Raw genomic sequence first — 14,007 nt, 5'->3', positions numbered from 1 at the left:
ATCCCCATTATTATATATAATACATCTGTTATCATAATTATTCATAAGTAATGATTGTCTGTTAATTGTGCATACCTTCCAGTAAGCATTATGAACTATCAATTTTTCATAGCCATGTTCTAAAAAAAAAAAAAAAAACAGTTCACAGTAACAGAATCCTGTTTTAGAAGAATCTGTCCATTCAGTTCAAGGTTAACGAGCTCCCCATAAGGTAGTGAGCTCATATTTTGTCCTGCAAGGCAACTGGGTACCATCAAGACTGTTAACTGGAGTTTCTACTTTTGTAAGAGTTTTGTCCACAGCATACCCTTATTTTTAAATGGACACAGATCTAAATAATTCTCATGTTTAGAACACTCATATGTAAACTTCAAATCAAGTTGATTATTGTGTAGCTCCTGATCAAACTCTGAAAATTCTGTTTGGCACCATTTAAGTATCATCAGATCAATGAGGTAATGAAAAAAGGTGATAATGTAAAGCAGAAATTCCATCTTGATTTGTGAATGATGTATATAAACTAGCTACATCTTCATCTGTGAAACACATTTCATGCAAACCATTTTCAAAACTATCTTGTAGTCTTTGTAAAAGAGCTTTAGTATCTTTAATCAAAGATGATAATTTATATGTAAATCTGTTTAAATAAACATCAACAACCTATCCTATTATTTTACGAATGCTCACACAGCCAGAAACTGTGGGTCTCCCTGGTGGATTGCTTAAACTTTTATGCAATTTTGGGGAGGGGGAGTGAAAGTAGGAAGATACTATCCGGAAACACCCTATTCTACCAAAACAACTCACCAAACCAAAGTCTGAACTTAGCTTTACAAAAGTAAATCAACAAAAAAGACCACATTTTCTATTTACTACTGTGTCAGAAACCAGACTTAAGTGCTCTAACCACTCCCTTTCTAACCTTGGGCCCAAGCAGTGGAGGAGTCTTCCCACAGTTCTTAAAGACCTCTCTAACTGCTACTCTTTTGGGCACAGCTTAAAGAACTTTTCACGACACAAGCTGCTTGTAAATATTTCAGATCATATAGCCTAATCTCCAACATACACTGCTTATTATTCACTGTTATTTCTCTTTAACTCCTAATATACCAGTACTCTAACTGATGTAAATATTCTACATACGGGTGTCTGTTAACTACCTTCTTAAATCTTTTTTTTCTGTTGTATATTAACTATTCCTTTGATTTTAGTGTCCTCTTTTATTGTTTGAATTATTTTTTTTTTCCTCTTGATGTGTGTTCACATTCTGGGCTAAGACTGAAGTTGGTCCAATGGTATCAGTGCTTTACCCCAGTTAATAAATTGTATAAATAACGAATAACGTACAGATTGCACTCATGTATACCCCTCCCAAAACCACTCGCGAAATGCAGTTTCCTCATAAAAGAGGCAAAAAGGTAAAAAATGAAAAACGAAGCACTAATTGTGACTGTCAGCTCACAAAACTGGCTAAAACAAGTAGATTTGAAGCTAACTAGATAACATAAATGGATTACAAAACAAATTGTAATGTAAACCTCACTATGCTAGTAAAATGCATAAAATATTAGCTATCATTGTAGTTCCAAGGATTTTTTAGACTACATCTCTTACCTTCCAGACATTCCATTCATAAAACTCTCTGCAAACTACCTAAAACTCTCTCCATTGGAAATTAGCAAGTAGTAGAACTTGTTGAATTCATTTGGAAGCTGGAGTCTCATAAAAAGGCAGACAAATTGCACAAATGCGCTGTGTGATGGTGGGGGTGGGTATCTGCTTTGTGTGGCACATGAAATGTTTTTTTCTTGTAGGTGTAGGGAACTTGCTGTTGATGAAATTAATTGGGAACTTGCTGTTGATGAAATTAATTTCCTAAACCCTAAAGTAAAAGGTACTACTTGGATCACACACCAGAACATCTTTGGAGGTGCATTCCAGCTAAGGGTTAAGGTCTTTGCTTCCCAAGCACGAGGTACACAGTTCAGTCTTGACCTCTGGGCAGTGCCTGTGTAGAGACTGCATGTTCACCTTGCATATTTGCCGAAAACATGTTGGGTGTTTCCATCTCAAACTTGAGAGGTATGCCAGCAGTTCTGGTCAGCAGCACAGATTCTAGGTGATGCTTGCTGGGGGGAATAGTTGTGTAGGTAAGTTACTTTAGGCATTAGCTGTGGCGATCAGTATCCTCTAGATAAGAGAACATGGATCACAGACTGCATGCTGTGTCAAGGTAAGCCATTCAATGTAAAAACCTTCTCTAGGTGATTTGATCAAGCTGACTAATGTCACCTAAAATGGACATTATTTGCCAGTGGTAAGTGTTTGTGGACCTGCCCTGCTCCAAACTACATCAGGGACCCTATATGCCTCTCTTGGCCAGTATGCCAAAAGCCCAGCAGTCCTAGGTGAATAAGCTACTGGCCGACTAATGTCTCGTCCAGCTTGGGTTGCCTGGGGTGGGTATTTTGAGCAAAAACTGAACATAAAACCCAGTCAAATTGACAAAGGTAAACTAATGATTTCTACAATGAATATAGTTTTGGTGACTTGACACCACTTGAAAGTGGATGACTTGATGGTAAGGAGATGACTGGTGATCACGTATAAGAGTGGTCAACATGCAACCTTGATAGAATTTCTTCTACTAGGAAAAGAACATTGGGGTAGAATCAGAGATTACAAAGTCATCCCCCAGTGAAACAATCAGCCCACAACATAAACCACTGGTGGCCACGGTCAGCTGCAGGCAGTGATTAGAGAAGGATGTAAGGTCAATAGAGACTGGGGTGAAGACCTTGACGTTGACTGGAGCAAAAGTACAAGTTCAAGAGAATACTCAAGTCTCTTGGGGAAAAGGGGGATGTAGGTAGTCAAAGAAGAATGGCAGTGTCTCAAATAGCATGTGTGAAGACTGTAGAACAGATATGCATCTGAGCCAGGTGCAGAAATAAGATACGTAAGGAAAGCCGATGGTGGAATGCGCAAGTCCAGGAAGTTGTCTAAAGTGTGGTTATAGGAAGGAGTGGGAGATAGAAAAGACAGACCAGGACAAAAAAACAGATTCGGCAGACACTATTCATAATGGACAAGTCCACAGGGCTTCAAAGGCTGTTGGGATATGGAAGGATGACTTCCTACAGCTACTGAATAGCGAAAACCGTGCAGAATGTGTACTGCCCCATACAGAGCCTATAATGAAAGTGGAAGTAAAGGAAAGCAGCATGCTCAGGTGAGGTTGTAGCAGATATGATGAAGATGTTGTGTAACTTGGGGAGAAATGGCTCCTAAGGGTTCTCATAGCAGTATAGAGAAAAATACATGTCACATATGACTAAAGTATAAGCATTCTTGGGACTTTGTACAAAAGTAAAGGGATCATTCACAAGGTTCTCATAGCAGTAGAGAGAAAAAAGGCATGTCAAATATGACTGAAGCATAAGCATTCTTGACACTTTGTACAAAAACAAAGGGATCATTCACAACTTTATATACAGTACAGAGGTATCAGACTGGTCACACTGCATGAAAATGCTGGAGACGGTGACTGATAAATGCATAGAGTAGTAGAAAGTAAGATCAGAGGGGACAGATAAAGCTGCTGTATGCAGACAATGCAGCATTACAAGCAGACTTTGAACAGGAACTTGAGCAAATGATAGGGCAATGGAATACAAAACTGAAGCCACATGGTTTCAAACTGAGGCAGATAGGACAGTTGTCATGGCAGGAATGCTGTAAATTGTGATAAAAGGGAAAATAGTTAAACAAGTTAAATAACTTTGTGTTTGGAAGGAGGGATGAGAAGGGAAATCTAGATTAAATCAGGGCTAGAATCAGAGGTTCTGCATCTCGCTTGCACAGTGTGTCAGAGGTGGTGTCTGACAGAAGAATGCCAAAAAAGCAGAAAAGTACGGTGTACAAAACATTGGTGTAACCAGCATACCTCTCAACAGTACAATATTTTTGTGGAATGTCCAGATTTTTGCCTCATATATAGGTTCATAGGTTAGTACTAAGCTAACTGCCCTTGCAAGCCATTTTAAGCCTAGCCAATTATCCCTTGTGAGACTCGAACCCTGCACCTTGTGTTTGTAAGGCAAACACTGGCCTGTTACTCATAAAATTGTGGTTTTCTGGCAAATCAATGCCAAATCATTGAGAACTGAAGTCAGAAAATGATGACAGATATTTGAGATTCAGACTTCATACCCATCAGAAAATTTATGCTAATGCAAAACCTGTTATTCTATCAACTTTCCTAAGTTTGTAAGAGGAATATTTAAAAATTGTCCCTGTTTTGGGGCTTTGCCCCCATTATTTATGGCTTTGTCCAGCTTTCTTGCTCTAAGAGATTGAGAGCTATGGCAACCAGTACTTTTGTATGGCTGAAAGTGTAGCAGTTGGAAGTTGCTAAAGGTGATGGGCATAAAGTGCCTGAGACAGGTGGTAGGACGCACACTGAGGGGCAGATGAAGAAATGATGATATTACAGCAGAAGCTAAAGTAGCTCCATTTGCAGAGAATGTGAAAGAAAATAAATTACAGTGGGTCAGGCACATGTGCAGAAAATCAGAGGATGATTTAGAAGAAACAGGAAGAAGACAGGAGGAATCAAAAATAACCAGCAGAGAGATTGATGGATTATCTGTAGAAGATCTGCAACAGGCATGACTGTTGGAGTGTAGCACTGAATCGAGAGAGGTGGCAGCAGTTGCCACATGTAGGAAAAATCAAAAAAGGAGGACTGATGTTAATGATGACCTCATACACAAGATTTTATTTTTTTTGTAACTACTGGAGAATTTCAAGTTGAGTTCGGTGCTTACATAGTTACGTACTGAAAAGTGCATTGTATTCTGGTGTGAGTCTTATAAGGAGCAAGTAGAGAGAAACCTCTTTTGCCAGAGAGGAGACATCCTTAGTAATCATTTGGGCAAAGTAGAAAGATTTCCTAGCAGCAGAGGTTATGTGGTGGTCAGTGAAGGGTTCATTATCAACAAAGTTGCCTAGGTCTGTAATGACAGTGTTTATTTTAATGTCAGTTGTGTGATTGTTGTGCAAGAGCTAGTTTCCCAAACTTTATATTGCTAGTTTTTTGTGCTCAGATTTAGACTGTGATTGTAATCCTGACTGTACGAGTTAGCGCACGGTAAACCTTCTTAGAAGGTTTGTCCACCAGAGAGTTTGTAATGGCACCATGCTTGTGGTCTTCCAGAAACTTGGTCAGCCAGAGGCCTCTAATGTACGATTTGGCATTAGAGAAGAAAATGCCGAATAGAAGTCCCAAAACAGAGCCTAGGGTACACCACTGATGACAAGTTTGTTGCAGGATATTGTGCCGTTAACCTTAATAGATTGGTATCCGTCACTGAAACAGTTGTTTAGCAGTCCAGTTGGTTACAAAAAGGATTTGCACTAAATTTGATCAGTCTATCAGTGTTGCCAGAGTGGGGTATAGTCTCAAAAGCTTTTGCTAACAAGGTAAACTTTATGCAAAGTAACCGTTAGTGCTTCTGTGACTCTCTCAAATAAGTCAGCTTGGTTTAGTTTACTTGAGGCACCTTTTACAAAGGCAAATTGTTTAGAGTCTAGGAACTGTAGGTTCCCTACATCCATCTAGGTGTGGTCCATGATGATGCTTTCCATCACCATGCAAATGATGCTGGTGAAGCTGAAAGGTCCATAGCTGCAAGTGTCCATGATAGAGCCCGCCATTGTGTACAGCATTTACTAAAGCTGTTCTGTCTACTTCAAGTACGTTTCCAGTGGAGAGGCTGTGGTTGAATAGTTTAAAAAGGTCTGTATGTTATCTGGATCCACACAGCTGTTTTTTTTTTGGTCTTAGAGAATGCTTTAATATCTGTTCAGAGGTAATTATTGGTGGGGTATGGACAGGATACTTTGCATTAGGAAGTTATAGGTAACAGAGTGGTGAAGATGGAGCTGAATGTATCTACAGGGATGGCCGCTATATCCTCAGGATTTGAATGGGTGATTCCATTAGAGAAGTTCCTTGCAATGCTGGTTATTTCTGAAGGTTTTTACATAATTGAAGAATTTGTTCCTGTGGTTTTTCTTTGCTGATGTTGCAAGTATTATGTCAGGATTAGCTCTGCAGGATTTGATATTGCACGTTAGTATAACACACTGAATTTTATGTTCTTTAAAGGTCTGTTTTTTTTCCTTTGTTGTAGAGTTTGCAGTCGAGTTCCTCCAGAAGGGTTTATTTCTGAACTTGTCATTGAATTTATGGTTAATGGAACCAAGCTGCTATGCATGTGCTGAACTGCAAGTATAAATTTTGGGTGAATGAGGTGATATTTATTATAGGATCATTGTTGAATCATCTCACATCATTGAATCAGAGGAAAATGGCCTTAGAGAAGTTCGTAAAGGTGGTAGGGTTAGTGGTTAACCTGTACTGGGACAGTATAGTGAGTAAAACAGTGCAGTTATTTAATTTAGCCAGTAAGGATATGACCATGGGTGAGAAGTAGACTGGCTCTTATTCGAGGACAGGCTTGAGGTTATTGGTTCCTCTGTTGCAGGCCATACTTTTAGACCTAGGGGAGGTTGCAATGATAAAATCAAGGAATCACTAAGCGTACTCATTTGTAGAGATATAGATGGTGCTAGTTTATGAACGGTTACTTAGTCTCCTAGAGCAATAGTTTTGGAACAATGGAGAGGTACTTCAGTTTATTAAGGTATGGTTTGTTGCTGTAACGGATGGGGTTCTGTAGCTGACCAGGAGGTCTTTTTTACTGACATTAGGATATAGAGGAGTTCAAGGTTATTGTCCTCATCTTTTAGTCTAGAGTTGATAGTGTTTCGGGTCAAGACAAGTATGCCACCAGCTGTGCTACTGCTTTCTAAACTTGTAGGTCTAAATGAGTGGCAGGCAAAGAATCCAAAGAATACTTTCACTGTTCTGCTGCCAAGTTTCAGAACACAACAGCTGTTTGTATTCAGACTTCCTGTCTTGTGCAGGCCTATCCTTCCCAAAGCAGTCATCCTAGCTCAGCAACCTTTATAAAAGGCAAACTGGTTGTTATGTATTTGTGACAGAATGTTATAAACCTGACACTTCCTACATGCTAATCTTCCAGAAATCTTTAAAACTAATAATCTTATGATGATAATTTTCATCCCATCTTCAACTGATGGGCTTGGATTCGATCCTCGGATCTGACTCAGCTGTTGCTAAAGCTCTTGGCAACCAAAAACTCTTGAGCTTTTCCTTCACCCTTAATACACGAACGCTAAGTTACCTCAGATCTTGTTTGTTGCTTTACGTGGAAGATGTGGTTGGCCTTGCTCTTGAGCTTTAGATAAGTAATCATTATTATTTACCTTTGTTTCTTCTGATATTTCCAAATATTGCTAATACGTTATCTCTTATCTGTTTACAAAAAGAGTAAATCTTCTGTTACCATAGTTGATATTTTTCCTCATCTTACATACAATATTATGCTTCTTTACTATCCTAAGTAAGCTTTTTCCTTTCTACACTTTAGTGTAGTTCATTTTATTACCATAATTTGTAGTTTTTCTTTCTGTCTACCTTCTTTCTAAAAGCTTTTCTTACTTGACTTTGTTTATTTGCAGTTTATAGCATCATGTCAGAAAAAGGCCCTGCTGGATTTAAAATGGGTTAAGTGTGGGCACGAGCTTCCAATGTCTGCTGCCCACACTGTGTGTGTTTACTACCTTGGCCATTATTTCTGCAGGAAGATTGTTCCATCTGTCATGGCTTTAACCCCAGGGCCTTAGTTGAGATGAAAAACAAACTTCTAGTGAAAGGTTTTCTCCCCTCTGCTTTCGGAGAGGCTCATTTCGCATGTAGCCAAAGGAACATTAAGGGTGAGCGGGTTGCTGTACTTCACGATTGGCCCCTGGTCTACTTTATGCCTAGACACCAATCCCATTAATTCTGAAATTCTTGTAGAAAGCTGCCATGTTGAAGAGCAAGGTCATCCTCATTGCACCTTACTGACCACTGCAGATTTGGTTTCCCCTTCTTTTGCCTCATTTATTTCACCAACCTTTGATTCTGGATCCAACTCTCACCTGACAGGTATGATCCATCCCAACATATCAGACATCAAGCTGAAGGCCTGGTTTCTCTATTTCCTTTAATAGCTGGACAGCTAATGCTGTCTTCCCCGTCTGACATATACTTTTGTCTTCCCATATACCTTCACCTTGTAAACTCTATTCCAGTAAATGGAAAAGATCTGTTCACTGGGCACATCAAAATTATGCCAAACTGGTTTCAGCTCTGATACATAACATACTTGAGTTTTTGACCCTACTTTTTAAAGAAGCAGCTAGTTCCTCAACCATCAGTTCAATTGGCAGCAATATCAAATTTTCACATTGGATTTAAGAGTGCCTCAGTAATCTCTCATAAGTTGTGCTGAGCTTTCATGAGATGCACTCTACTTTTAAGACATCCTTTTAAGGACCGTACTTCTCCATGGGATCCCAGTCTGGTACTGCAGGCACTTATACATTCCCCCTTTGAACCAGCAGCTAAATGTGACCTTAAATGTCTTACTTTGGAAACAGTTTTTATAGTAGCCATTACATTTGCTAGACACATTTCAGAAATTCAAGCATTGTCTTATAAACCTCCCTATTTGTTTTTTTCACAAAGATAGAGTGACGTTATGAACAAGTGCCTCCTTCCTTCCCAAGGTGGTGTCAGAATCAAATATTAATCAAGCCATTAATTTGCCACCATTCTTCCCCAGTCTTGCTAACAATAGTGAATATGTTACATTTATTGGATGTTCACAGACAATTAAGTTTTTACCTACATAGAACTAAAGACATAAGAAAAACAGAGCAGTTTTTTTCCTTTGCAGACTTGAAATTGAGTAAACCAGTTGCCAAAGTAACTTTAGCTAGATGGCTAATTGATTGTATCTCGTGTAGCTGTAAAAAATTGGGTATTACCTTAACACAACCGGTATATCTCATGTATCTGTAAAAAATTGGGTATTACCTTAACACAACCAGTATGAGCTTATTCAGCTGGATCCATGGCAACCTCATCAGTTTTCCTTTCCAGAACATCTATGGATGACATATTTGCCACAGCAGCTTGGGCTACTTCCCATACTTTTATTAGTCATTACAAATTGGATCTGGTCTTCACAGGTGGAGCATCATTTGGTTCAACCGTGCTCAGGAATATCCTTCCGTAGAGTATACCTGGAATCTTGGGTAGCTGAAGGCTCTGTCCCATCAGTTGAGGATAGAATGAAAATTTACTACATCAGATAAAGAAGTTATGTAATTACAATAACATTACATCTGTGTTGTCCATTTTCATTCTTCCTCAACTTCCCGCCCACCAACCCCCATCCTTTCTGTTTACAAACTTCTGGAAGAATGAGTTTTTAAATGGACATCACTGTTGAGCTCCAGATATAATTTCTTTCTCTGTTCAATACATGCAGTTTTATGTTTTCTTATTCATGCATGATAAATATTTCCTTTATGCTAACAATCAGCAAACAAGAAATGAGTTAACTTAGGGTTGGTGCATTATGGGTAAGGGAGAAGCTCAAGAGTTTTTGGTTACCACGAGGTTCAGCAGTAAAAGAGTCAGATTCGAGGATTGGATCCAAACCTGTCAGTTGAAGAATAAAAATGGACAACACAAATGAAAAGTTATGCTAAGTACATCATTTCTTTTTAAAATAGCTCTGTAGTCTCTAAGCAGTTGATGTCTCTGTTAAAGCATGAAATCTTTTTGGCCATTTTTTTTTCGTACTAACCTTGTGGGATACTCATTTATGATGCCAAATGTATACTTTAAGATAGTTCTAGGAAGGTCATTTGTGTCTTTAGATAGCCTGTTATTCAGTTCAGGTATTTAAAGGCTGTTATCTGACGTAGATTGGCATTTTTTCCAGAACAAAACTTGTACATTTTTTATTCTGCAGGCATTTTTGTAACTGTAAAGTTTATACTGCAAAAATGCATATGACCATTTCTATTTTTTTTGGGATGGTAATGCACTCTATTTTTTTTTTTAGGCTTTCGAAGTTTGAATCCTCCTCTCACAATTGTTCGCAAGACATTTGAATCTTCAGAAAACCCAGATGACTTTTTGCCATCAGTAATGACTTGTGTGAACTATCTAAAACTGCCAGACTACTCAAGTATTGACATAATGAGAGAAAAACTGTTGATAGCTGCAAGAGAAGGACAGCAGTCGTTTCATCTCTCCTGATGAGAGCAAAAAATACAGCTATTGCGTGTTAAAACAAAGAAATGGACTTATTTTCTAATGTATCACCTGCATCAAGGCAGGTACAGCCTTCTTTTTGTGAAACTGCTCACAGACTATGAAAGAAGAAAGGAAGAAAAAAAGCTTGTTGCTGTTAAGTGACCCTGTGGACATCAAAAAGAAAGAAAGAATTCAGGCCCTGCAAGATGTTGTAAGACTCAAAGTTTATTTGTTAAATTATAATTTCTTTGAAGAGTGAAGTTTTTAACTTGCTTTGCTGTGCGATATTTAAAAAAGCAGAAAGGGATGTTTTTCCAGGCCGGTGGAACAATAAATGTCACTGTGCAGTTTAATACTGGGGTATATGTATCCATCAAGCACACTTTCATTTGGTTTTGCTCCAAAGACAGTTTTGTACATAAAGTACATAAATTGCAAACTCAGCAGTATGGACGTCATTTTAGTTTTGTGTGTTCTTTCACGCATCTTTTTTCCCTTATTCTTTATTCCTACCATGCCATTATTCTTTGTACTGTCTCGTTCGTTCACATCCATTTTGTGTGATATAATTTTGGGGTTTTGCATTGTATCTAATGCTTACAGAAGAGCAGAGAATTGTTACAGGTGGTAAACACTAGCATCTGAGTGCCCCCCCCCCCCCACACCCACACACACACACACACACGCACCCTTTTCTTTTAAAACAATGAAATGCACACATTGTCTTCTATAATTAAACTGTTTGCTTACTACTAGGTAGTTTCACCAAATGTTTCATTTTCAAAACAGTAACTCACCTAATAAATCTCTTCAATACTGTAATTGTTTACAGAATTATTTCTTACAATTTGTGGGTCCTTGGCCATTGCTGGGAAATCTCTTTATAGCTGAACTTCAGAATTATACTTGACAGTGCTATTATATGACTAAGAATTGTCTAAAGTGGCTACAGTTTAAAATTTTATTTTAAGTCCCTGTTACAGTGAAACTACATTTGTTTTTGTTTTTTTTTTTGTTTGTTTTTTTTTTTTTGCTTTTGTTAATTTTATACTGAACTGTTAGCTTCAAAACAACAATTGAGCTCTCCTGACATAGAATTCACCTGTAAGAAATGCTCTGTGCAACTGTTTCATGTTCTGGTATCTCAGATCTGCAATAATTTCTGCATTGGGTTCATGTTTTTACCTGAATATAAATAAAAACTGTTTGCCTCATATCTTTGTTCATAGTTTTGTATAATTGCCAATTAAAATGTAAAGCGTGTTTAATTTTATTGCAGGAATGCACAGATGTATGTTAGTGGTAAAACATGTACAGCCAGTTCAGGATGATATTTGAAATTTAGCCACAAAGAAAATAAAGTTTGATTAGGCTGACTTTTTCCATAAATGTTTTGTTGCTGTCTCTTTAATAACAAAGTCTGCAGGAAAAATGCTGTGCTGTGCTGAAAAAGTTTGCTTATTTTATGAAAATTTGAAGCTGCTGCTATTAGTACGTAGCAGTAGACATACAGCCACTTTTTACTCTAGTATATTTATTTCAGACTGCCATTTTTGGTTAAAGTTTGCTTAAATATGTGTTAGTGCTGTACGACGTCTAAGTCTGGGTCACTGGCAGTATTTGCCTGCCTATGAATGTATGAAAAACTTGAGTTGCTCCATTAATATGAAGGCAGACTTACATAGGCATCATTTTCCAGCTACAAAACTTTCACTTTTATTACTGTGAACTGTTTTAGTAGTATTAGAAAAAACTAAATTGAAATAATTTTAGAGTTGTCATAAACATGACGACTCCTGTATAATCAGCTTTAACTTTGCGTTGCTAAAAAGATCAAGTGGTTTGCATTGAAAAAGGATTCAGAAGGTATTGAAGCATGGGGTTTATGGATGCTCTCACTTTTTATTCTAGTTGTACCATGCAGTCTGGGGTGGAGAGTCAGATCGGATGGTTGTCTGATCCAAACTTGCCTCTCAGGGCTTCAACGCAGGTGTGCTTGGCTCCTAAATTGGCCTTGGAGCCAACCCTCTTGGTTCTGGGGATACCTTCTAGTTCTTCGGAGCCAGAGGTTTCCTTAGATCTGGGGTGGGGGGCTTTCGAGGTGATGAGTGCTGTCTCCATAAATAGTTCGACTCTCTGGCTTGACATTCTTCCCCCTAAAGTACTGGCATCTGTCTCAGCACCACACCATCCACAGACACGTGGAGACCCTGGGCCTCAGGATGCCCCATTGGGTGAACCCTTCTCTTCTGAAACCTCTGCAGAATACCCTTCTGAAGTCCCTCGTAAGTGACTTTGCAAGAGGAAGCATTTAGACTCCCCAGAGGAGTCTGTCATTTCTGATAACAGACCTTGATGAGTCAGAAGGGTCCCCACGGTCACCCTCTGAGAATGTCTCCTTTGCAGACATCCTGGAAATTCTTAAACAGAGAGGCGGCTGGAAGTCCATCAACCCTTCTTAGGGGGGAGTCTGTATACCCGAAAGCCTTTGGGTCTCACCCTTCCACCACTTGGGTGTCTCCACCTTTTGAGCTCATGGAATTAGTCAAAAGGCGTAGGAGTCTCCAGAACCAGTGGAACCTGTTCCTCGGAGGTCAAACAAGTTTATTACTGCACCATCAGACAAAGATTTCCTTACCAAGGGTGTTCCAGTAGATGCTATGGTGGTGGTGGCAACCACCAAAAAGGAACTTTGAGACCTCGTCTTTCCATCTGCCGAACAATGAGTCTCGTACAATGGACAGATACGGAAAGCGCACGTTCTCTTCAGTATCTTTTGCACTCAGATTGCCATATTATCTGACGCACTTTACTAGGCTACAAAGAGATTTCATAAAGGAGCTAGAAGATGCTTTCCAAGGTTCAGTAGCTGCAGGGGGTATCAGTTTCTTCTCAGCTCTCCACCTTAAACTCTGTGGTTAACTCCTCCATGAGGCTCATTTCTTATGTAGCAAACGGAGGGAGTAGAGCAGCAGATTCAAGAATTTCCCTAAGGAGACATAACTGGATGCACTTGTCTGACTTTGCAGAACCCTTTAAATCTTCCTTTGTTAATGCCCCCTTCGATTGCTCATCCTTGTTTGGGCTGAAAGTCAAGGACACACTAACCAAGTGTGAGCAAAAAGGAAAAAAACTCTCTGCCATAGGTGTCCATTTTTCCCTACCTTCTAGACCTTACCCAAAAGGTCAAAAGGGAGGAAAATTATGGTTCCAAAAATCCCAGAGAGCATTTCAAGACACACATGGTGATTCTTACCCCAGGGGCAGAGGGCGAAGCAGTAATGGAAGATGCCATCCACATACCAGAGGGGGTCCACTAAGTCAGGGCAACAGGGAATCATTCCGTGGTAAGCCCTTTCAGTGCTCCTGAAAGGAGGCCCATCTGTTCCTCTCTGGAGGCAGTTGGAGGTTGCTTATCCATGTAACCAGAAGCCTGGCTAGAGATAACAAAAGACAAATAGGTACAAAGTATCGTATCCGGAGGCTACTCTATACCATTTTTCTTCCCCATCCAAAACTTAAAGAATGTCCCATTCAGTCAAAGGGGAACAGGCAACTCTAGAAATTCAAAAGTTGCGAGACAAAACGGTCTCTGCAGATGAAATAGGATCTGGAACCTGCTCAACATTCTTTTTAGTGTCAAAGAGAGCAGGGGACTGGAGACCCATACTGTATCTCAGCAGATTAAACAAATTGGTAAGAAAAACAAAGTTCCGGATGGTAACACTGCAGTCAATATTCCCTTTCCTGGGAAAGACGGA

The 14,007-nt window shown here is 39.2% G+C and overlaps 1 protein-coding gene across 2 annotated transcripts in view; it reads left to right on the top strand.

Annotated features, from left to right (window-relative positions):
• TRIP12 (thyroid hormone receptor interactor 12) overlaps nt 1-11,635 on the top strand; it is a 3,849,287-nt gene extending 3,837,652 nt beyond the window's left edge. For both annotated transcript variants that reach the window (XM_044071052.1, XM_044071053.1), the window contains one exon: nt 10,053-11,635. In XM_044071052.1, coding sequence (XP_043926987.1) covers nt 10,053-10,249 — 197 coding nt within the window. In that variant the 3' untranslated portion in view covers nt 10,250-11,635. The remainder of the gene's footprint in view (nt 1-10,052) is intronic.
• The last annotated feature ends 2,372 nt before the right edge of the window (nt 11,636-14,007 follow it).

Source organism: Protopterus annectens, chromosome 5.part0 (genome assembly GCF_019279795.1).
Source record: "Protopterus annectens isolate FY-2018-M chromosome 5.part0, PAN1.0, whole genome shotgun sequence".
In the NCBI taxonomy this organism is placed as follows: Eukaryota; Metazoa; Chordata; order Ceratodontiformes; family Protopteridae; genus Protopterus; species Protopterus annectens.
The sequence above is the reverse complement of the archived record's forward strand: the minus strand, read 5'-3'. Positions and strand labels throughout refer to the sequence as shown.